We start from the raw sequence: 26,195 nt of genomic DNA on the forward strand, positions 1-26,195 counted from the left end.
GGAACAGGGAAAGTTACGTTTTCATCAGGGTTTGTCTGTTTGTTTGTTTGTTAGTAAGATAACTCAAAAAGTTATGGACAGATTTTCATGAAATTTTTAGGAAATGTCAATTCTGATACAAGGAAGAAATGATAAAATTTTGGTGGGGATCGGGGGTGGGGGGGGTGGGGGTTGTTTGTGTTTGTCTGTCTGTCAGCAATATAACTAAAAAAGGAAGGATTTGGATTAACATTTCAGGAAATGTCGATTGTTGATACTGGCATAAGGAACAAATGATAAAATTTTGGTGGTGATGGGGGGGTGGCTGATCTGCCTTGGCGGAGGTTTGAGCTCTCCGAGTGCTTTTCTAGTATTCATAATGGTGTCAAAGAGGTGGGGTGTGTCCCACAGTGTCAATTTCAAGATCAAAATATAAATCAAAAGGTTATCCAACTCAAAAGTACCCAAATGTACAAATGAATGCTAGATTTAGATTCCTTATGGTCTTCCCTTTACAGAAATTCATTGCTTTTTAAAATCGGACCAGCGGTTGCTGAGTTACAGCAATTTGAAATTAGGACGCCACAGCCCTTTTCACAAAAAAGGAAAAAATTAAATTGCCATATCTTGAAAACCATTAGTCTGGTAAAGTTAAAATTTTGAATTTTGGCTTTTCTGGCTATGAATTACCAATGTACCAAATTTAATAAATATCGGAGGGGGTGGGGTATATACATGCCATTTTATTGGGTGATCTGAGATGGACTGACCCACTTGTTGAAAATTAATTACTTTACCAGTTAAACAGAAACTTTACCTTTAGTTGATTTAAATCCTGTCAAATCCACATCATCTGTTCATGTAAAAGTACTTATAACAAAGTAGTACAAGTAAAAGTCCTACATAAAACCCACTGAAGTGAAGGCTGAGTAATATCAGCTCAATGCAGGCTACTGAGAGTATGAACATATCAAAGTAGTCATTATACAGTAAAATAGCCTGTCTCAGTTCTTTACTACTATATAAGATATTTTAAGATTTATATGCAGCAATTCAAACAGTACTGAAGTAAAATATATTAAAAAAAAGAATAACTCATTGTGTTGGAAACGTCAAAAGGATAATGGTACTCTAGTCCACTGTTCGTGGAAATGTCCAATTATCAAATGCTTCTGGATGGTTGTATGTATTTTAAGTGATTGGTAAGAAAGAACTGTGCCACTCTGTCCATGAGTGTTTACTGGGTGACAAAGGACAGATAGCTAACATATCAAAAGGTCAAAAGGGACATTTTCTGTTATCATAGTTGGGGTCTCAGAGGCAGCTAGGATTATTCTCAAACACCGGAAAGCTCCTAAAGCCCCACAGTTTAAAGAATGGGTAAAGATGATGATAAAGACTGCTTCACATGAATGTATGCTTTATAAGTTAAACAACAGAGATGGTACCACAGCACAAGTTTGGGATAGCTGATTTACTTCCCTCTGGTATTTATTTATATTTACATATTTTTTATTTTTTTTTTAAGATCTTCCATGCCTAATATTATAATACCTTAAATATTGTCAATTCTGGCATCTATAATTGATGATTAAACTTTAATATTTCAGTAAACAGTTGGAGGTAGTTTATAGGTTTTACTACACTCATTTATGGAAAATAAACATCTATTATCACACAACATTGTGTCATAATTTAAATAAAAAAGGCAGGATTTACGGAGATATGATTTATTGAAACTGAGAATTGCAGTGTTTGTTAAAATATCCAAAACCATCTAGCAATATTACCAATCAATAACCAGAATGAAATATTTTTAGTTTTCAGAACATGTTTTGTTCTTCAGTATTAATTTCATTCCAACAAACAAAAAATAAAAATTTCATACATGTGTTTTGGTTGTTTTTGGTGTGTTTTTTTTTTTCAATTCTGAATCAAATTTGACCTAAACAGCATATAAAGGTTAAAGGACTCCAAAGCCTGAAAACTGATATTACATATTCCATTTATTCAACATACTTAGAGATTAAATAATGTGTTTTATGTACAGAACTGATGAAATATGATCTGCAGCACTATTAACGAGTACAATACCTCTGTACAATAAAGCTGTTTTCTGCTCCACACAATAATTTAAGATGTTTAGACCGCACTGAAACAGGCACAGCCAACTATAACAAAGAGACTTTGTAGAGATTCTTTGTAAAATAAAAATAGAGCTGTATTAAAACAGGCCTAGTTTATTACAAACCCCCCTCCCGGAGCGAGGACTTCCTCTCGGTTCTGAATGCTCCCATTTTTCTTCAGAAGGCCGTGACCTTGACTGCATCCTCCAGACTCTCTTTGCTCTCTTTTAGTGCTAAACCCCCGTCACCCAGTTTGATCTCCACTTTGTTCCTCTTGGCGAACATCTGGCAGATCTCCAGGAAGGTCTTGTTCTTGGTCTCTGGGACCACGAGCCAGATGTAGACCAGCGTGGCCAGACAGATGAAGGAAAAAATGATGAAGCTGAAGGAGCCCAGGCCTCTCTGGAGGGAAACATCACAGCGTGTCCTCAGATAAACAGCAGCCAAGGTAAGATAAAAAGATGATTTACACGCTACTTTAAGTGGAATTTTTTGGGGGGTTCTGTTTCTTAAACATTGACATTCCCCTCTAACACATCCCCCTCTTGTTTGGTTCATGGTTTGAAAATGAATCGCGCCAGGAAGTAAACACGAGTGGGAAAATAAAGTTTATGTTTACGATCGTATCCAAAAAGAGACACAATGACAGAGCTGTTCCCGAAAAACACAAACTTCAGCTCTTAACAAAGAAAGATTCAAATAAGGAAATTGGAAAATTATATCAGAATGTTTTTCATGTAATTATAAAGTTTGTGAAACAGAAATGGAAGTTTTTAATTTGTTATTGCCTGTTGGGTATAGTCATATAAAGTGCTACAAGCAGGGCTGTGATTTGCTTTTTTTAAAGGGTGTCAACATAATTTACAGCCTGAACATGACTTGAACTCCTCCTCCACTCAAATTCATTTAATTCATTTAAAATAAAATATATTTTTCTGAGCCCATCATGTTTTTTTCATTTCGTCTGCTATATCTTCAGATAGTGTGGTTTTCCATTTCAAAATAAGCCTCAGACGAGCTGCAGACGTGAATGAGAGGAGATATGATCCAGTCTGAATGTATTTAATGAGAAAAGTTAATTAATTAAAACAAGTCGTTAAAGTAGTTTAATCCAAATGTTTTCATGTGATGTCATTAACTTAGGAAGCATTGATGAACAGCATTTGTTTTTGTAGTTTTATGTTTAATATAAAAAGTGAAATATGATATTTAACCCATAAAGACCCAAACATTCACCACCAACCAACACCATCTACTGATTTAAAATGTTTAATACCAGTTGATCCAATAATCCCATCAATCCATGTAAATAATTGGTGTAAAATACAGTTTGTCATCTTTTCGTGGTCATCAGATATGACCCATTTGGACGTTCAGAGGCTCTGTAGTTACCATGGAAACACTCATCTTTTGCAAAATTGATTCAACAGTAAAACCGGTTGGTTTTAAGCTTGGTTTATATATATATTTATGTCCATGTACTATTTAAATTTTACCCTGTGGTACTTTTTGTTAACTGCAGTTACAGATTGACAGTCAAACTTCATTTTGTCCTCTACTTACCTATACTTGATTAATGATAATAAAGTTGAACTATTATTATTATTCATGTCATCTTTGCATGAATGCTCCAGTTATTCAGCTAAGTGCCTGTAGTTTACACTTTAAAAAACATCTGCAACCAGTTAAAAATTTTAGAATAATAAACTTCCTCTTCCTCTAAAGAGTTAGAGTTCTTAGAAATTGTGCAACTGACCTCTAGGAAAGGGAAGACCAGGCCAACGGTGAAATTTGAGAGCCAGTGGACGGATCCTGCGACCATGAAGGCAGCGGGTCTGGCCGACTGCCTGAACATCTCCGTGGTCACCACATAAGGAATGGGACCTGGACAGCACAGATGTGGTTAACCTCAACCAAAACACTCCAGACACATCATCACTCTTCAGGGTCACGGTGAGGATGCTCATGTCTCAAACAGCTCAGTGCAAATTTACAACATATATCATTACATGTCTGGCCACATCTAAACAACACTTCAACTAATGGAGCTCCCTGTTGTAATCAGTGCGTGTAAATAACCACCACTGCAGTCAGACTCACTGGGTCCTATGGCGTGTCCTATGACGTAGATGATGACACAGGCGATGCTGATGTAGGGCATCCACGTCACACTTTCCTTTCAACACAAAATAGCAGCTGTCGTTACCGGTAGCTCAAAGAAATCAACGTCATACCCAAAAGTGACTGAAAGATGTGGGAATCCACGTTAAAGTGCACATTTACTGGATAAATAAATGAGCTCATTCTTTATTTATCCCCTTTATGTTGTGTAAAGTTGTTGGATGCAGGTAAGATTACAGGGTAACATAGGCCAGCACTGGTTTTGTGGGTCTGTGTGTGGCCGGTGTTTCTCATACTTCAGCAATGGGTGACTGTTTTTATGTCTCAAGGTTCTCATGACCCCAACAAACACAGATGTCAAGTCATCATTTACATTTGTCAGACTGTGGGCTGTGTTTTGGCATCGGCTAAATGCTAACAGGGCTGTAAAACGCTCAGCTAAAGAAAGCTGAGAAAACACAGTTGTGTCCGGATGTTTCCTGCCATGAAACAGATAAAGGAGAGGTGCATTCTGACCTACTGTAGAGCTACTGTGCAATATTAGGCCAAAAACGTCATCATGATAAATAATATCGCAAACGTCATTATGTAATTCCACTTTAAAGGCCTATGTTTGGTCCAGAGTGAAATCTGTAGAAACACATTATTATTTGTGGTTCATTCATTAAAGTGGACAAAAATAGCATAAAAACAAAAATGGTAGCCAAACAAGACAGGAAAAAAACCTCACATTGTCTCAGATTTAGGTGTTTAGTGCCTAATACTGTGTGTTTATCACAGGCTGTATGTAGACCCTGAACTAAAATGAGTTTGACATCCTTAATTGTTAATATTTTTAGTGTAAGTTTTGCGTTTGGGTGCTTCCATGAAACTGGGTTCATTTTGGTATCTGGCACTTTACCAGCTTTTTTAGACCCAATAATAACAGAGAAATTTAGACATGTTTTCCCCCAGGATGTACATAATGATGACCTCAGATAAATACAACAAAAATTATTCTCTTGCTTTGAGCCATCCCAAAACTAATGGATTTTTAATAAAATACTGAGGCTAAAAATAGGACAAAAATTGGGACATGGAAAAGCTACCCAGGTGTCAGTGCAATTGATCTGGAAAACATTGCCGGAAATGGTCTTATATACCGCTATAAATAAAGACATTGTGTTAAATTTGATGATCCTAGTGGTTTTTCTAATCCAGATATGCAGGTTTTTCATGAATCTCACTCTCATTCCAGGTTTCGTGTGTAACCCATTGTGTCCACTTGTGTTACATGCAGAACCTGTCCATTTAAACACATATAAATCGCGAGTGATTTTGCAACAGTGGTCATTTTTGTGAAACACTCTGCTTTGCATAATTAGTTAAATTCCCAAAATGTACCTGGGAGAGAATAAAGAGATATTAAAAAAATAGTAGTGTGTCATTTTCGTGTCCTTTTTACCATGTTACATGCAGATTTTTGTATAAAAATGATATGTGTGAAAAATAGTTTCTCTTTTATCTCAGTAAATATTTATTTTTAAAATAGACCCAAAGTGCTTCCAAATTTGCTTCATAACATTAGTCTACATCTGGTTTGAATTTTTAGCCCCTCTGTCCTGTTTTTAGGTGCAAGTATCATAGAAGCACCCATTTCACAAATTCATCCTACAGGCCAGTTTTGGTCTGTGGGCCACATGTTTGACAACCCTGATGTAAACAAAATAAACTTTAAAGACAACAGAAAAATGTATAATTATCACAATACAAAAATGTATCACATTAACACTAATAATCCTTTTATAGCTCAGCCCTACTGTTCTGTTTTTTTCATGATTCACTAAAAAAACGCATGATCATTAACCAAATCATTTTTTAGCATTAGACACTAGAGGGCAGTAAAACCACATGTTGAGTGAGTGGATTTCCTCATGTGATACCTGGAAGTTGAGAGCCACAGTCAACACCACACAAGCGACACAGCAGATCCCAAATCCACAGAGGAGGAGCAGCCGGCGTCCTGAGGCCTCCACGATGAAGACCTGAACGACAAAGAGCACTTTAATTAATGTTACCTTTAACCGCTGATGTGAAAGTTTATTTTTCTATCTGCATTGTAATAACTTAATAAACCTATAATAAAGAAATACCTACAGCTGCTATAGTCATGAAGACGTTCACTGCTCCTGTTCCCACGGTTACATACTGGATGTCATTGGGTTTGACTCCTGCAGTGGCATAAATACTGTCTGCATAGTAGTAAATCTGAGGAGAAAGACACAAATGTATTGCTAATGAATTAACAGAGCAAAATTAGGCACTAATGTACATCCTGTTTTCTGCTCTACTCAGCAAGAGGTTTGAAACCTCTTTAAGTTAAAAACTACAGTGAAAACTGAAACACATACTAAAACAAATGTAAACTCAAGTTCAGTCTGGATTTCCCGTCATTGTTAAAAAAAATGGCTTCATGCAATAAGGAACCTTGAATGAAATGACTAAAATAATAATCTAAAAACTTTAGCTTTCTGTAATGTGGTGTACACACTGATGAGCTGCAACATAATGACCATTTTACAGGAGAAGTGGTAATTTTAATTTTTTTTTTTTCTCTAATTCAGTTAGTTTTAATTCACTTTTAGAGCAGGTTTGTTAGTTTTTATTAGTTTTCATTTTTTTCTAAATGCTTAGTTTTGGTATTAGTTTTAGTTTTTTTTATATCTTATCTTCCTCGCTGTTGTATTCAGATAAATCCCATACAGGACTCTGCTGCTTTCTCTCAACTTTTGTCTCTATGTTTCCAGATAGAGTGGGGACGAGAAGACTACTCTAAACTAGGGGTGTGTATTGGCAAGAATCTGGCGATACGATACAAATCACAATAGTAGGGTCACGATTCGATTTGTATCACAATATATCATGATACTGTTAAAAAGGCAATTTTTTTTTTTTAATGATTATTTCCTTGAAGAATTGAATTACACCAGAAATCTGCACAAATGCTAAACACATTTTTATTTGATCAGAACAGGATCTAATTCTTTATCCTAAAACATTCCCGTGTTAAAAGTTCAGGTATGTTTTACAGACATTACAGTTTAAGATCCTGTTCAAATGGTTATATTCTATTAGTTCATAACTAACATCATAACATTATTTTTGTCCAATCCCAACAAAGGAGCTAACATTATTTAATAAAAGTGTCTTAAATAATAAATAAAATATGAACAAAAAGGAAAACCAAAAAACCAAAAAGGAACCTCCACAATATCTGCATTTGAATAAATGCCTAAAAATATTGATACAGTACTTTTTAATATCGATACAGTATTGTGAAATGAAATATTGCGATATATTCCAGAACCGATATTTTCTCACACCCCTACTCTAAACCACAAGTGACTAGAAGTGATGGACCATGAAGGGCCGTATGGTGTCACCAGCTAAAACTGTTCAATTGAAATAAATCAATTTCATATCAACCCAACTTTGACAAAGAAAAAACAAGGGAATTTTATTTTAACTTTTTGTGCCCGAAAGAATGTACTACTACACTGGACTTCTGATAAACCCCCTTCTCTTTCTGGATGGAGGAAGCTGATACTGGAGCACATTCCGCTTGACTTTTTGACACGTCTGACACACTCTAGGATCGACATACTCAATCACATTTGGAAACCCTTCCACTGAGGGGAATGTGTCCTCAATTCTGTCTCGAGCTTTCATCTGCTCTTGAATGAACTTTTTGTTGTATTGTATAGATATGAATGTGATGAGTATCTGTCTCCATGCTGACTGTGAATCTCTGTTTCAGTTTTGACTGTGGTGCTGACCTGTTTTGTTTTGTGTTGTTTTGAAAAAATGAAAATTGAATAAATATTTTCTTAAAAAAACAACAACAAAAAAAACTGTTCGATCGAAATAAATCAATTTCATATCAACCCAACATTGACAAAGAAAAACAAAGGGAATTTTATCCATAATTTTTCGTTAATTTTGTAAGCACACAATACAGTTTCAGTTAGTTATCACTTTTTCTTTTAATTATAGTTCTTATTTTTTTCAGCTAACGAAAATATTTTTTCAATTCTAGTTTTTGTCATTTCATTAGTTTTCATTAACGGTAATAACCTTGGTTCTGACCCATGTACCACCATCCCAGATCGCAAAATCATTATGGCTTAAATCTGGCCCAAAACTGGCACGCCATTTTGGCAAAATTCTGAGTGGATGTATGGGCCCTTAATGGCCCAGAGTAGGCAAGCCAAAATCAAACCAGAAGGAAGCCAAAATTCACTCAAAACTAATTGTGGACTTCCAATATATAGCCATAATTGTCTCAGAAAAGCCCCAAATCCCCACAATCCAGCCAAAAAGTAGCCAAAACTGACCCAAAGAGAGGCCAAAAGGAGGCCAAAATTCACCCAAAACTTATTCTGGACTTCCATAATTGCCCCAGAAGAGTTCCACAATCCAGCCAAAAAGTTCCCAAAACTGACCCAAATCCAAAATGTGCCAAAGTGAGGAACTGTTGTATTTGGCTCTAGTCAAAGTCACCCCAGTCCTTACACTTGTCCTTATTGCTGCTTCCAAAACATCAGCTCTGAGGACTTAAGACACACTTATTGCACACTGAAAGGTAGAAAATAATCAACATTTTGACCACTTCACCTCTCAGTGGCCATGATGTTTTGACAGCATATGCATCAGAGGGTCTGAGACAGGATGGGACTATCTCACCGCATTGACCCCGGACAGCTGCTGCCCCATGTTCATGACGACGATGGAGACCAGCTGCCATCGAAGGGAGCGCTGGGAGAGCAGGCTGAGCACCGACAGGCGGCCCTCGGCTCGCTCCGACTGGTTCTCCAGGTGCATCTCTGACAGCTCTGCGTCCACATCATCCCAGCCTCTCAAACGCCGAAGCCCTGAAGTGACAGGACACACACAACCAGAGCGTGCATCTGTTGGCCTTTAGCTCACCATCCTTTACTGCAGGGGTGTCAAACTCATTTTAGTTCAGAGGCCACATCCAGCCTAATATGATCTAAAGTGGGACGGATCAGCCAAATTATATAAACAATAGGATAAGAACTTTGGAGTGAAAAAAGTAAATTCCGTAAAATAAAAAAAATACACTTAAATATGCTTAAATATCTGACAATACACACAAAAATACACTTAAATAAGCTTAAATATCCTACAATACATGCAAAAAATACACTTAAATATGCTTAAATATCTGACAATACATGCAAAAATACATTTAATTATGCTCAAGAATACTACAATATACGCAAAAATACACTTAATTATGCTCAAAAATCCTACAATACATGCAAAAATACACTTAATTATGCTCAAAAATCCTACAATACATGCAAAAATACACTTAACTATGCTCAAAAATTCTACAATACATGCAAAAATACACTTAATTATGCTAAAAAATCCTACAATACACGCAAAAATACACTTAAATATGCTTAAATATCCGACAATACATGCAAAAATACACTTGATTATGATCAAAAAATCTACAATACATGCAACAATACACCTAAATATGCTTATATATCCTACAATACATGCAAAAATACACTTAATTATGCTCAAAAATCCTACAATACATGCAAAAATACACTTAATTATGCTCAAAAATCCTACAATACATGCAAAAATACACTTAAATATGCTTAAATATCCGACAATACACGCAAAAATACACTTAATTATGCTAAAAAAATCCTACAATACATGCAAAAATACATTTAATTATGATCAAAAATCCTACAATACATGCAAAAATACACTTAATTATGCTCAAAAATCCTACAATACATGCAAAAATACACTTAATTATGCTAAAAAATCCTCCAATACATGCAAAACTACACTTAAATATGCTTAAATATCCTACAATAGATGCAAAAATACATTTAATTATGTTCAAAAATCCTCCAATACACGCAAAAATACACTTAAATATGCTTGAATATCTGACAATACACGCAAAAATACACTTAATTATGCTCAAAAATTCTACAATACATGCAAAAATACACCTAAACATGCTTAAATATCCTACAATACACGCAAAAATACACAATTATTCTCAAAAATCCTACAATACATGCAAAAATACACCTAAATATGCTTAAATATCCTACAATACACAGAAAAATACACTTAAAATTCCATAACTAAAATGTTTACATCTACGAATTGTACTTGAACATAACATGAACAACCTGAAAATTCTTTAGTAAAATAAGTGCAATGTTAACAATATTAGGCCTTAGTTTATCATTTACACACAATCACAACTTAGAGATCACAGTGGATCTACAAATACACAAAATATTAAATAACAGGCAGAATATTATTAAAATTCCACATACTTCTCTTAAAACATTTCAAATATTCACATTTTTTTTGTAAAAGACTAGTCTGTAAATGTAAACATTTTTGAGTAGTTTTACATTTTTTACACTAAAACAAAGAGACAAATTTGCACTTTTCATTATTTATTGCTTATTATGATAGTATTTTACTGTTCTGATCCACTTTAGAATTCATTGACCTAAAATTATTTTAACATCCTTGATTGTTAATATTTTCAGTGTAATTTTTGTATTTCACAAATTCATGCCAGGGGCCGGATTGAACCCTTTGGCGGGCCGGATTTGGCCCCCGGGCCACATGTTTGACACCCCTGCTTTACCGTTTTCTCACCTTCCCTCGCTCTCTTCTCATCGCCCTTCTGGATCAGCATGTACCTGGGGCTCTCCGGGAAAAAAGGCAGCAGCAGGAGCTCGATCAGGGCCGGAATTCCAGTTAAACCCAGCATAAGGGTCCAGCCTAATAAACAGGAGAAACAATGAGGAGGTCCCAGGAGCAGACATCCTGTTATATCCTGCTTTATTCTATCACATAAGACCCACTCATCTGGACCTGCATATTTCCCTCCAGTCTTTAGCTCCACCCCACACTCACCTGTTTCCCATTCAATAATCAACACTCACCTTCCATTTATGTTCCTGCCTTTTACCCTGCATGTGTCTTCAATGTTTCTTTTTAATTCTGTGGTTTTGTTCTAATTTTTTTTGTTAATACCTTCTTGTAGTTTAACCCATAAAGATCCAAACAACCACCCTTGACCAAAAACATCTACTAATATTAAAACATTTAATACCTGTTGATCCATTAATCCTGAATTTTTCATGAATATGTAAATAAATAAAGGAAATTAAATATAAAAAAAAAAATACATGATTTATGGTGAAAAATGCCAAACACAGAGAATAATATAATAAATGGTGATAAATCACATGGAGAGAAAAAATTATTTAGGAACTGACATAAAAGTAGTGCTGGGCCTTTATGGGTTAATTCAGCAGTTGGGTCTTTGTTTCTCCTACCGCACAAACAGGGACAGAAATATGCACTATTGCACTGTTTGTTTGTTTGTTTGTTTGTTTGTTTGTTTTTTGTTCTAGCTTATTCTCTCATTTTCTACAGTTGCCCCTGGGCAGGCGTTCTGAAAACCAAAAAAAAAGTGATTCTGTCTCTGCAACATGGGTATGAATATATGGATTTTTTAATATTTGAGTTTCTTGATTATGTGGTTCTGTTGTCTTTTTTTTTTTTTAAATTAATAAATGCCTTAGTAGTTTAACCCATAAACACCCAAACAACCACTGGCGACCAATAGCATCTACTAATATAAGATATTGAATACCTGTTGATCTATTAATCCTATCAATACATGAAAATAATTGGTGTACAATACAGTTTGTCGTCTTTTCGTGGTCATCAGATATGACCCATTTGGACATTCAGAGGCTCCGTAGTTACCGTGGAAACACTGTCATCTCCTACAACATTGATTCACCAGTAAAACCAATGGAGTTGGATCAAAGACAGTGGATGGAGCCACTTGATTTTGCATTCAGTTACTGATATATTTGATGAATAAGTTACTTTTTCTTCTGTTTTGATATAATAACATTAAATTTACTCTGAGTTTTCATGAATATCTGAATAAAATAAAGGAAATTTAAAAAAAGAAAAATACATGATTTTCAGTGAAAAATGCCAAATACAGAGAATGATATTATAAAATCATATAGAGAGAAAAAAAATCATTTGGGAACTGACATACAAGTAGCACTGGGTCTTTATGGGTTAATTCTGCAGTTGGGTCCTTGTTTGTCCTACCATACAAACAGGGACAGAAATAGCCACTATTGCATTTTTATTTATTTATTTTTTTTTTAGCATTTTCTCTCATTTTCTACAGTTGCCCCTGGGCAGGCGCACTGAAAACAAAAAGAAAAAGTGGTTCTATCCCTGCAACATAGGTATTAATATATGGATTTTTTAATATTTGAGATTCTTGTACTGTTGCAATGTGACATTATTGGCATTTTTTCCACATTTAATGCATTTTGTAAATCTATATGTAAAAAAAAAAAAAAAAAAAAAAAAGAAATGAAGAGGAGGAAAAAAATCTCTTTAAATTTATTGTTCATGATTGTGTTTGATGCTGTAAAACATTTCCACTGGTGATCAATAAAGTGTTATCTTGCCTTATCCTCGTTTATTGTCCCTTAAATTAACCCAGGATACGCTTCAGCTCCATTCAGCTCAATAAAATGTCACACACTGAACCAGGATGGAAGTCAGATTTCTCCTCTGTAAATAAGACAGAGCCTCCAGACTCAGACATCATTGTCAGTACCCAAAAGGATCAAAAAAGATGTGAGGAAACTGTGAGTTTTGGGTCGTTGCATTCCACCCTCAGCAGTATTTTGATCATTTCAGCTTCAGTCAAAAGCAACAAAGCCTCTCCTGTAGCTGTACTCAGGTGATGTTTATGCTCATATGTCCTTTCTGATGCCATATGGAGGCAAAAAAAAACAGTCAATATTAAAAATTATGATGGTAAAATTAAAATTATTGCTCAATTGCCTTAACGTTTAAAGGTTATTTATGATCATTGTCAGTTATTTCATGATTATTGTTTTATTACTGTCAGTAAAAAAAACCCTGCAAAGTACAAACAAATATATATATATGTTACAGTTAGATGGGAAAATAATTTTACCATTTAGGAGGTGAATGACTAGGAATTCTTCACTACAGAAGATGAGCCAAAACAAAACAAAATGACATGAATAGCAGCATTATATGTTATATGCATTATGTATAGTCATTTACTGACCCTGGTTGTGTCAAAGCACAAATATTATATACATTTTAATGCCTGGTACAAGTAAAGGTACATTTGTTTGGACAAATATAATGATAACAACAAAAATAGCTCATAAGAGTTTAATTTCAGAGCTGATATCTATCCATTTTCCATGGTTTTCTTGATAATAATCAAAATCACTTCAGTTCTTACATCAACATCTATGGCATTGTACTGACAAAAACAGTGCTTTTAGGCATTCCATGTTTTCTTTTCTGTCTGTTTTACTCACATCATACACACAGGAGTTAGAACTTGATTCCAAAACCATTGTTTTTGATGACTTTTGATGGTCTAAAAAAAATTTCCACGACTGTACATGCAGGTAAAATCACGTAGGAACAGGTTTTTTTTTGTATGCAGGAGCATTTTTGTTACTTTTGGTTGGTGTAGTCTGATCTGATGCCTCTAAAGTTGCATTGAGTGAAATGTGTGTTGCATTACCTGTGGTGTTTCCAAGGATGTTTCTGACACCCAAAACTTGTGCACTGAGGATGCCGATGGTGATGAAGAGCTGTGGTACGATACCGATGGCACCTCTCAGATTCTTAGGAGACAGTTCACCCAGATACATGGGCACCACGTTGGATGAAAGACCTGTAGGAGTTAACAGATGGATGAGGAAAATGACCTTTCTTCACCTTTCTCATATTGTTGTAAATGCTTCCTCTAGATCTGACCTGCACAGATGCCCACAATAAATCTCGCTACAATAATGATCTCATAGGACTTTGCAATCTCACTGACTCCCATCATCACAGCAGGGACGATGGAGAAAATGTTGTTGAAGAGGAGGGTGCCCTTTCTGATGCAAAAGGGACGCACAGCAGGTCAGAGCAAACACATTCTATTGAACATACAGTTAATATGAATTATGTGTCCATGTCCTTTTACCTCCCTAGTTTGTTGACCAGTGGGGCCACCATTAAGGAGCCAAAGAAACCTCCGAGAGGATACATGGACACAGAGAGAGACCAGAGCAGAGTGAGGACGCTGTCCTCCATCGGCCGTTTGTAACGCTCTAGGTAGGTTTCATTATAGAACTGCTGCATGAACTGAAACAGCAGCACAAAAACAGTACTGTACAGACACATCTTCATATTCTGTGAACTACAGCAGCTCCTTTTGTCACTGTACAGGGTGGGGAAGCAAAATTTACAATATTTTGAGGCAGGGATTGAAAGACAGTGTATGACCAATTAGTTTATTGAAAGTCATGAGAATTTATTTGCCACAAGAAAATTGACATAATAGAAAATGTTTTTATTCTATGTGTCCTCCTTCTTTCTCAATAACTGCCTTCACACGCTTCCTGAAACTTGCGCAAGTGTTCCTCAAATATTTGGGTGACAACTTCTCCCATTCTTCTTTAATAGTATCTTCCAGACTTTCTCATAATAGTTTTGCTCATTGTCATTCTCTTCTTTACATTATAAACAGTCTTTATGGACACTCCAACTATTTTTGAAATCTCCTTTGGTGTGACGAGTGCATTCAGCAAATCACACACTCTTTGACGTTTGCTTTCCTGATTACTCATATGGGCAAAAGTTTCTGAAAAGGTATGGATAATAGTGTTAGGTATGATTATGACATCAATATATGTTTGGTTTCAAAACAATTGACGTAGTGCCTGCTGAGAAAAAACAACTAAATGTTCATTGTAAATTTTGCTTCCCCACCCTGTATGTGCTCATGGGAAGGATTTTTTTCTTTGTTACCGGTGCGGGAGAGTTGATGACTGCCACATTATATCCATACTGAAAGGATGAACCGAATGCAGATATGAGCGTCGCCAATGCCAGCACTGCAGTTAATCTCTGCCAAGGAGAGCGGAAGACTTAAGAAACCACCATCCATCCATCCATCCATCCATCCATCATAAAAACACATAATATGAGTGGAATAGGTGTTAGTGGAGTACTGTCACAATGGGAAAACACTCCACTACAAATAAAAGTCCTGCATTTATAATCTAAGTAGATGTATGCTAGTATTAATATACAGTCAAGGAAAAAAATTTTTTAGACCATCAAAAATCATCAAAAACAATGGTTATGCAATCAAGTACTAACTCCTGTGTGTATCATGTGATTAAAACAGACAGAAAAGATAACATGGAATGCCTAAAAGCACTGTTTTTGTCAGTACAGTGCCATAGATATTGATGTAAGAACTGAAGTAATTTTGGTTATTATCAAGAAAACCATGGAAAATGGATAGATATCAACTCTGAAATTAAACTGTTATGGGCTATTTTTGTTGTTATCATTATATTTGTCCAAACAAATGTACCTTTAGTTGTACCAGGCATTAAAATGAACAAGAAATTTAAGAATACAGTGTATGTGTACAGTGTTACACATAAAGTAATAATTCTGTTTTCAGGCACATTCCTATATTTATACACATCATAGAGATACAATGATTATATACTGAGTCCCAGTTACACTTTATCTATCAAGAATAAATTATATTTTTGCAATCATTTCATGAGAAGATGTAAAACGGTTTTATTATAACTTTATGGGCAGCAGTGTATAATAGTTAAACACTAACAGGGACCATTTTACCACACAGTGAGTTTTATTTTTCAAGTATATTTTTCTGATTACAGCTGCATAGTTAACTGAATCACAATTGCAATGCCATTCTGTGCAATTACATAACTGGAAAATCCTGCATTTTAAAGTGTAGGTGATATTTCATCCTGTGACACTGAGCAGAAAAGTGCATTTATATTACATTAATTTTGTATGTTTCAGTTAATAAAAAACCCAAAGAGACTCATTACAAAAGGACAAATGCAATGAAGAGAAAAATGTGTCTGAAAACAAAATAATTCCAAATTTATGGGCAACAGTGTATATAATGTGTTTGGTTTAATTTTACCACTGTGTTAATGTACGTGTTGCATTTCATTGCTGATGTTTAAGGGTGAGCTCATTTGAAATACATTAAAAATAAACTGTTGAATTTAACCCTTAAAGACCCAAACATCCACCACCAATCTAAATCATCTACTAATCTAAAATGTTTAAGAACTTCTCAACCATTAATCCTATCAATCTATGTCAATAATTGGTGTAAAATACAGTTATTCACCTTTTCATGGTCATCAGAATTGACCCATTTTGACTGAAAAAGTCACTTTTTCTTCAGTTTTCTCTGTTTCTGATATAATAACCCTCAAGTTTAATCTGAGCTTTTGTAAACAGGATCAGTAAATGATCAGTAAATTAAATACAGGAAAATACCTGATTTCCACTAAAAAATGCAAAATGCAGTGGAAAATATTGTAATAAATGGTACTAAATCATTTAAGAAAGGTTAAATAAAGAGAAAAAATCTTTTGGGAACTGCCACCAAAGTAGCACTGGGTCTTTATGGATTAGTGTCTTTATTTTTCATTGTAACATGTACAACAAATTAACCCTTTCATGCACGAATTATGAGAACCTTAGTCAATATTTTTTTCTTGAGTGTTTTTATTCCTCTTTAGGCATGAAAAAAGCAATGCAATTGATTTTTACCTCCGCCAAGGAGATTATGTTTTTGCCAGGGTTTGTTTGTTTGTTTGTTTGTCTGTCCGTTAGTGTGCAACATAACTCAAAAAGTTATGGACAGATTTGGATGAAATTTTCAGGGTTTGTTGGAAATGGGATAAGGAAGAAATGGTTAAATTTTGGTGGTGATCGGGGGTGGGGGGGCCCACGGGGGGGGCCACTGATCAGCCTTGGCGGAGGTCTGCGCTCTCCGAGTGCTTCTAGTTTTTTTTTTTAATGAACCTATTTTTCATGGAGTTACAAAAAATGTCCACTCAACTGGACACCATGTGTTAAATTTTTGAAGCAAAGACACATGCATTGAAAACCCATAATCAGAAAGTGATATATTGTGTGAAAACTATTAAACAAAAACATTTTTAATGCAGCTAATCTGATGTTTTCTCACATTTTCTCATACTCCAATACTAGTTATTACTCATTTCATGGACATAATATCCTCCTGAGACCCAGGAAATTGACAACTTTAGCTTTTTTACATTAAAAAATTGTCTTGATTGGAAACTGCATAATGCAACAGTTTTTCAGATACATTTTTAAATCATTTTTATTTATTGATTGATTTTTTAATGGAATGTCCTTTGCAATGAAAAGTATTTTTTAAAGTTAAACTGTCAAACTTTTGTCCCCTACGGAGGACAAAATGCATTGCTAGGTCTCAGGAGGATATGCAAAAAATAAAAAATAAAAAAAATAAAAAAAAAATCCAGAAAACTGTTAATTACAGTCTAATAACAATTAGCAATTATTTACACGAAACATGTTACTGCAGGTCAGGTTTATGAGGAACAGCAAAGTTACAGTGATTGTATGAATTACAGTGTTTGGGATGTTGCATAAGAGTCCACTATGTTGACTGATATGGAACTAAAACAACAAAATCCAGGAATATACAAGAGAACAGCTGGAGAAGAACTGTCCACTGGAGTGACCAGTATGCATGAAAGGGTTAAAATACCATCCAGCCAGTGCCTCATCCTTAAGGTGCATAAAAAAAACTTTAAAGGATTATATAAAAATAACTGAAACAAATAACAAAAAAACTAAACTAAATTTTAAAAGCACAAATTTGCTATGAGTATTGCACCCCAGACTATGTTGTGTGTAATCCACAGTAATGCAGTAAATACAGTAAGATGATCACGTTTGTAGCATCACTTTCCTCTAAAAAGTCAGCTGTAATCTGGAAATGAAAGCTGTCAGAGTTAGAAGTGCAATGTTTGGCTCTGAGGTGCAGTGGAGTTGATATAAAGCTGCACTAAACACACATAAACTAAAGTAAGTGACTCAGATTCAATCAGTTCCGGATCTGATGTAGAATTCACCAAACAGGTCCTGAAATGTGGCCTGGGTCGACTCACTCACCCCTCTCCTCTCCTCAGGTTTCCCTCTTTTCTCATTCTCCTCCATGGTTGTGTTTAGACGTTGGGTCACGTTCAGCAGTAATAACAGCACATGTTATTACTGCGCCATTGGACTCCCACTGCCCTTTGGACATGAGATCAGAGAGCGCTGCGCTGGTTTATGGCTCACTTAGTTTCATGTTGCTGACTTTTGGGTTCAGGTACACTTCTTTGTAATGCACTCGAGGTGGGCGTGTGCACTTTATTGCATCCAGCTGATGGGATCTACAGCTGTTATTAAAGGTTTGGGTTATGTCATGATTAAGACGTTAGAGTTTTTACTGCTTATTTATTACAGAGAAGGTTTGATTACATAATGACAACAGAACACAATAATCCCAAACAGCAGGTCCAGTGTGACACCAGGATGAATCCTACACATTGTAAATCTACTCAAACATCAGCTGTAAAGTACATTTTATCCATGTTTTGTGATCTTCTTCAGATGTGATGTTTTTTCTCTGATCTGAAAATGAAGGTTTTTTTGGTGAGGACTTTTAATTATACATCTCAATGTCCACAGACTAATATATATCTATGAATAGAAAGTGCAGGCAGGAAACTTTAAATAATCATAATTTTTAAATGATCTGTTTCTACTATTTCACATGATACTCTATAGCATAAACTTTGACTTCATACAAGAAAGTTTATCGATTAAAAACAGCTTGATTACTAAAATGGAACTGGGTAAGACTGTCACGCCAAATTAGAAATAGGTGGAAATGAAGTGATATTAAAAAGAAATAAGAGAAAACTATTTAATTTACAGACAGTCCAGGGTAGAATACTGAAAATATTACACAAAAAGTGCAAATTCAGGTGCAAATTAAAAATAGCTAAAATTAAACACTGTAATATTTTTAGTAAAATGCCAAGCAGTCTGACATAATTGTTTTTTCTTCACCAATTTCTACATTTTGAAGTTGATTTAATTGTTAAATTATTTACTTACGTGTATTTCACTTTTATTTTCTTTTAATACATTTATGCTGCTTTAATTTATTATTCATTTATTTCACCAACATTGGATTCACTGAAAAATAATGCGTCACAAAGCTGGAGACAGGTCTGTTTTTCTGAGCATGGAAAAAGTCATTGATAGCATATTAGAACAAGAACAGTTTCCTCCTCCAAGCCATCACACTAATGAACAATTAAACCTGCAATATAACATAATATAACAATAATTCCTATACCTCATGTGCAACCTCAACCTGTTGACTGCTCTTCTTTTTCCTTGCACATTTTCCTCATTGCACATCTTTTAATTGCACTACTTAAATGTTTATACGCTTTTCTTGACAAAAGTTATTTATTTATTTTTAACTCTATTTAAACTTTTTTCAGAGCTTGTTTACTATGTTGTACAGAGAGAGCATAGCGTAAAAAAACCTGGAGTAAAGTTCCTTGTATTCTTTTGAAGATACTTGGTGAATAAAGGCAATTCTTATTCTGAGTCTGATATTAATTCATCTAAAAACATCATGTCTGATTGTAAAACACTGACCTGGAACATTTTACTGCACGATAAAAACTTATGATTTTCTTACTAACTGTTATTCATACAAGATTTTGAGTACAGAACTTATTAGAGGTGGAGTATTAGTACTTTTATTCAAGTAAATGTACAATATCACCTTTTCACCACCAGAGGTCGCACTGTTGCCTGACAGTTACATATTCATCAGACAATCTGGTCCTCTTAACTTAAGTTGGACTGGGGTCAGATTTTACAGCATTTTTATTTGAACCCAGTGTCCTTTTCATTCAGAATTTTTGAATAATGAATTAATTACTTGTTTCATTGATTATCATAAGTATTTTGGCATTTCAAATCTTAAAATCTCACTGAAACCATCAGGAAATTGAGAAAATATGTACAATTAAAGATAAAAATAATAAAGACAGTTGTATTTTTTACCAATATATGTAATTTTATCAGACAATGAAGCAAAACTTCACTAAATTCTATTTTTTTTTTTTTTGCATCTCTACCATTTATCTTTATACCTAATGGATCTTTAAGTCTTATTTGACCATTTTCACCTCAAATTTGGGGTCATGTGGATCAACCTGCTAAATCTGTCTGAGTTTATATTTTGAGTCTACATTGAAACCATGTGAGCAGGCGTTTTCCCTCAGGCTCAGATTTTCTGTCTGTCTGCCATCGCGTTACTCTCAGCTGACCGGGTGAGGCCTCAGCTGGTGATGTGGGACACCTGCACATGGAGCTGAAGTGCATCCAGTTCAGGCCATTTAGTCGGTGCACATGGTGCTGTTAGCAAACTTGTACGAGAAAAAACACAACCTGATGTGTCTGGTCCGAGAGTAAACAGAACCATGTGCAAACTGCCTCTGCTACAGATGAGGTAGGTGTCACTTTTAACAAAACAATGATGAAGATGAAGAAGACAGACACCAAAAATAAACCAAAGTGGATAAAAAATGTACATGCTCTAAGTGTGTAATTACATGGATTTAACCCATAAGGACTCAGTGTTACTTTTGTGGTCATTCCCATATGAATTTTTCTCTATATTTAACCTTCCTTAAATAATTTATCACCATTTATTGTAATATTATCTTCTGTATTTTATGCTTTTTCAGTGAAAATCAGGTATTTTCTTATATTTAATTTACTGATCAGTTCCTGCTGTTTATTTATATCTATTGTAAATCCTCATCCTCATTCGTTCATTATGTTTTTCCCACTTGAGTAAATGTCAGTGAGTTGTTGTGTTTATGTGTTTTTCTGTCACAGCGTGCATTTTGTTGGATGCCTTAAAATAAATACATATGAAAAACGGATTGACTGGTGCATGACTCTAACCATATTAATGCATAAAGACCCAGGGCTACTTTTGTGAATATAGAGAAAATACATTTTTCTCTATATTTGACCTTTCTTAAGGGATTTATCACCATTTGTTGTAATATTATTCTCCTTATTTTGCATTTTTTCAGTGTAAATCAAGTATTTTTCTATAATTAATTCACTGATCACGTAGATGTTCATAAAAGCTCAGCGTAAAGTTGAGGGTTATTAGAACAAAAACAGAGAAAACTGAAGAAAAGGTGACTTTTTCAGCAAAGATATCAATAACTGAACATGAACCCAGTGTCTCCATCTGCTGTCATTGATCAAACTCCACGGGTTTTACTGGTAAATCAAAGTTTTGGAGATGACGCTTTTGAAATCATACTAATAACAGAAACTATCCGAATGACCCTGATCTAAAGTTTATACACTCTAGTTCTTAATCGTCAGTATTGGCCCCTTTAACATCAATGACAGCTTGAAGTCTTTTGTGGTAGTTGTGAATGAATCACTTTATTTTCTCAGATGGTAAAGCTGCCCATTCTTGGCAAAACACGTTCAGTTCCTTGAAGATTTTGGGTTTTCTTATTATTCTCCTGAAAAATACTCATATATCTCATCATCTGTGTGTTTCATTATCAACATGTGTAAGTATGCACACCAGGAAAATGTGCACAAATGTCTATGAAAATGATGGAAGTATAATCATGTCAGCAGGTGTATGTGTATGTACTGGGACACTAATATGTAGTTGTCTGTGTGCAACAACAACCTGTACATATGTAGACTTGAAGGTGGATGTATGTCCTCAAATACATGTAACAGCAAAATGTATGAAACTCCTTAATGAATGTTGAAATATAGCAGCCGGTTCTAGTTCTAGTCGACAGGTAGAGGTGCCCATTCTGTTATCTCAATACTTGCAAAGTGATGTCGCAGATGAACCATTTTGCACACGTGGACATGAGCTGACGCAACATGAGAATATATCGGAATGATCTGACATGGACTGAAACAGGACGGTACCTAAGCTAACTCACCCCTCTTATCTGAAACGTACTTATTCATCAGTTCAGATCTGCACTGTTTCTTTTAAGCTTAAATGTTTTTTCTGTTTTATCTATTTATCTGGGGTTTTTTTCTCTCATGCCTATACTTTTTATTGCTTCCATGCTGTAATGCTTTTAATGTTTTATGTAAAGCACTTTGAATTGCCTTGTACATGAAATGTGCTGTATAAATAAACCTGCCTTGCTTTATCATGACGGGATAATATTGTGACTCACTGACCTACTTTGTTACCATTTTACTTTAAGTTTTGACACTGCCCTGTCTGTGCTTGTTGATGCTCTTCTTGTGTCTTTGCATTTTCGTTTTATCGTCTGTTTGTTAAAAAATGTAAAATCTGTCAAAAATAATGTATAAAAAAACAACAATACAATTTTTTTTAGGGTTTTCGTGCATGAACTGCATGTTTCAGACCTCCCCAAAGTGGCACAATGATATTGAGGTCAGGAGACTAGGTCAGCCACTCCTTCACCTTCACTTATTTCTGTTGTAGCCAATGACAGGTCCACTTGGCCTTATGTTTTAGGTCATTGGACTTAACTACAATTGGAAAGCTGCATTCGTTTGCCCATTATATAAAGGTGGAAACCCTTCCGAGTTAAACAACTATCGCCCCATTTCCAAACTTTCAGTCCTGGCTAAGCTCCTTGAAACTCAGGTTAATTTACAGTTGAAACCGTTTTTATCTGATAATAATATTTTATGCGAGTTTCAGTCTGGTTTTAGGAGGAGGAACGTCACTGTTTTTCTTGATGCCATTATGGTTGAGAAGTTGTTATTGTGTTTTATTATTAATTGTGTATCATGTGTTTTATGTTGTTTAGATTTTGCTGCTATCTTGGCCAGGTCTCCTTTGCAAACGAGATTCCTAATCTCAATGGGACTTCCTGGTTAAATAAAGGTTAAAAAAAAAAAAAAAATTCAAATTGTCACGTTGGAACATCCAAGACTGTCCCATGCGCATTCTGTCAGGGTATGTAAACTTATGAGCACAACTGTACATGATCAGTGAATTAACTAGAGGAAAATACCTGATTTTCACTGAGACAAGCGCAAAATACAGAGGATAATAATTAATGAACAGTGATAAATCCCTTAAGAAAGGGCCAAAACAGATAAAAAAAAAAAAATTTGAGAATTGCCACAGAAGTAGCACTGGGGTCTTATGGGTTAAATAAGGCTGATACACTGCACGGCCAAAGAAGAGAGAAAAGAGTATTATTTCTGGATTTATGAGGTTTATTTCCTGGATAGTGTGGATATTTGGAAGCAGTGGATGAAAGAGAGGGAAGTGTGTGTCTGTGCGTGGGTGGGGGTGGGAGGGGTGTTACTGTATGAAGCTTGATGGTGTGTCATGAATCACGAGCACAGTTCACTGCTCAGGCACAAAGCTCTAAGTGACTTCCGCCCCCTCCTCCTGATGCTAATAAGCAGATCTGGGTCAGCTCACCCTCTTAAACACAGATACACATGGTTACGTACACAACACTAACACACACATGCACTGTTCATACACACATACACATATGGTCACAAACTCCTACACCCTCCGTGCACTCTCCTTTTAGACACACACTCATGCTGATCCCTCCTAGGGGGTAAGACGTGACATTGTGCCGCCGTCCGTGCACGCCGCTCACTGCTTTCTGCGTGTTGTGCTTGTCATACAGTCAGCGGTGATGAGACGCAGGGGAACTAATAGGCTACAAGCACTCTGGGACTGCCACGCGTGATGCCAGCCAGCCTCCATTTTGTAGAAGCATGAACAGACTGTTATTTCCCACTGACAGGGACGAGAACAAACACATTGGATATAATGTTTGCATTTATGTAGCATACAGTCACTAAATTAGATTATCTCACCCTTCAGATCAGTTCCTGCTGTTTATTTATATCTATTGTACATCCTCATCCTCTGGTGTTCATTATGTCCTTCCCTCTTCAGTAAGTGTCAGTGAGTTGTTGTGTTTATGTGTTTTTCTGTCACAGCGTGCATTTTGTTGGTTGCCTTAAAATAAATACATATGAAAAACTGGTTGATCGGTGCATGACTCTGATCATATTAACCCATAAAGGCCCAGAGCTACTTTTGTGAATATAGAGAAAATACATTTTTCTCTATATTTGACCTTTCTTAAGGGATTTTTCACCATTTGTTGTAATATTATCCTCCTTGTTTTGAGTTTTTTCAGTGTAAATCAGATATTTTCCTATAATTAATTCACTGATCACGTAGATCAGGGGTGTCAAACTCATTTTAGTTCAGGAGCCACATTCAGCCCAATTTGATCTCAAGTGGGCCAAACCACTGAAACAACAATAACAGTGGAAAAAGTAAAATTATTATTATTATTATTATTATTATTATTATTATTATTATTATTATTATTATTATTATTATGATCAGGTTTACATCTACAAAGTTTCCTTAAAAATCTGAATAACACGAACAACTTGAATTGTCTTAACAAAAACAAGTGCAATTTTAATCATATTATGCCTCAGTTTATCAGTTTATCATTTACAATGTGCATTTCAATCGTACAAAACATTTAGTAACAGGTAGAAATATTGGTAAAATTGCATCTATTTTTCTGAAGACATTTCCATTTGTTTATATTTGTTCAGGTTATTCACATTTTTTGTAAAAGTATAGTTTGGTAATGTAAACATTTTCATGTAATTTTACTTTTTTTACACCAAAAAAACTAAGCGAAAATATGGGGTTGTCATTATTTATATCATATATTATTATGATAATATTTTACTGGTCTGACCCACTTGAAATCTAATTGGACTGTATGTGTCTGTATGTGGAACCTGAATTAAAATGATTTTGACACCATTGATTGTTAATTTCTTCAGTGTAATTTTTGCATTTCACAAATTCATCCCGCAGGCCAGATTGGACCCTTTGGTGGGCTGGATTTGACACCTGTGACATAGATGTTCATAAAAGCTCAGGTTAAAGTTGGGGGTTATTATAACAAAAACAGAGAAAACTAAAGAAAAAGTGACTTTTTCAGCAAAGATATCAATACTTGAACATAAACCCAGTGAGTCCATCCACTGTCATTGATCCAACTCCATGGGTTTTACTGGTGAATCAGTGTTATCGAAGATGACTCTTTTTAAATCATACTGACAACAGAAACTATCCAAATGACCCTGATCTAAAGTTTACATACCCTAGTTCTGTTTTGGCCCCTTTAACATCAATAAAGTCAAAGGTTGTTGTGTCAAAACAGAAAAAAAAAAAAAAGAAAACATGACTTTTTCCAGTAAAATATAGCATTAACTGAACATAAACCAAGTGTCTCCATCCACTGTCATTGATCCAACTCCATGGGCTTTACAGGTGAATCAATGTTGTAGAAGATGACGGTGCTTCCTCATTCGCTACTGAGCCTCTGAAAGTCCAAATGAGTCATATCTGATGACCATGAAAAGATGACAAACTGCATTTAACACCAGTTATTTACATGTTTTGATAGGATTAGTGGATCGACATGTATTAAACTGTTTAGATCAGTAGATGGTTTTGGTTGCCAGTGGCTGTTTGGGTCTTTAAGGGTTAAGTAGAAGAGATATATTTCCACACTGAACATATCATCTGTTTATTCTTGTGCGTTTTATGCTTTGGAGGAACCAGAGGATGTAGCATAGACCTAGAACTATTTTTGTAGTGACTGTGGCATTTACCACAATATTATTTTCTGCATTTTTCAGTGAAAATCCGGTATTTTCTTATATTTAATTGGCTCATTATGTAAAAGCTCAGAGTAAATGCAGGTTATTATATCAAAACAAAGAAAACTGAGGAAGAAGTGACTTTTCCAGCAAAATGTATCATTAACAGACATAAAAATGAGC

General features: G+C 35.2%; 1 protein-coding gene across 1 annotated transcript; it reads right to left on the bottom strand.

Annotated features, from left to right (window-relative positions):
- Positions 1-1,914: 1,914 nt before the first annotated feature.
- On the bottom strand, positions 1,915-18,440 carry slc2a5 (solute carrier family 2 member 5). Its single transcript, XM_030138180.1, has 12 exons — positions 18,396-18,440; positions 15,186-15,305; positions 14,359-14,519; positions 14,145-14,269; positions 13,909-14,061; positions 10,944-11,069; positions 8,949-9,136; positions 6,363-6,473; positions 6,149-6,250; positions 4,206-4,281; positions 3,862-3,989; positions 1,915-2,507 (listed from the first exon to the last, which is right to left on the bottom strand). Exons 1-12 carry the CDS (start codon positions 18,438-18,440, stop codon positions 2,283-2,285), a joined length of 1,560 nt encoding a protein of 519 aa, XP_029994040.1. The 3' UTR covers positions 1,915-2,282.
- Between the last annotated feature and the right edge of the window lie 7,755 nt (positions 18,441-26,195).

Source organism: Sphaeramia orbicularis, chromosome 7 (assembly GCF_902148855.1).
Source record: "Sphaeramia orbicularis chromosome 7, fSphaOr1.1, whole genome shotgun sequence".
Lineage (NCBI taxonomy): Eukaryota > Metazoa > Chordata > Actinopteri > Kurtiformes > Apogonidae > Sphaeramia > Sphaeramia orbicularis.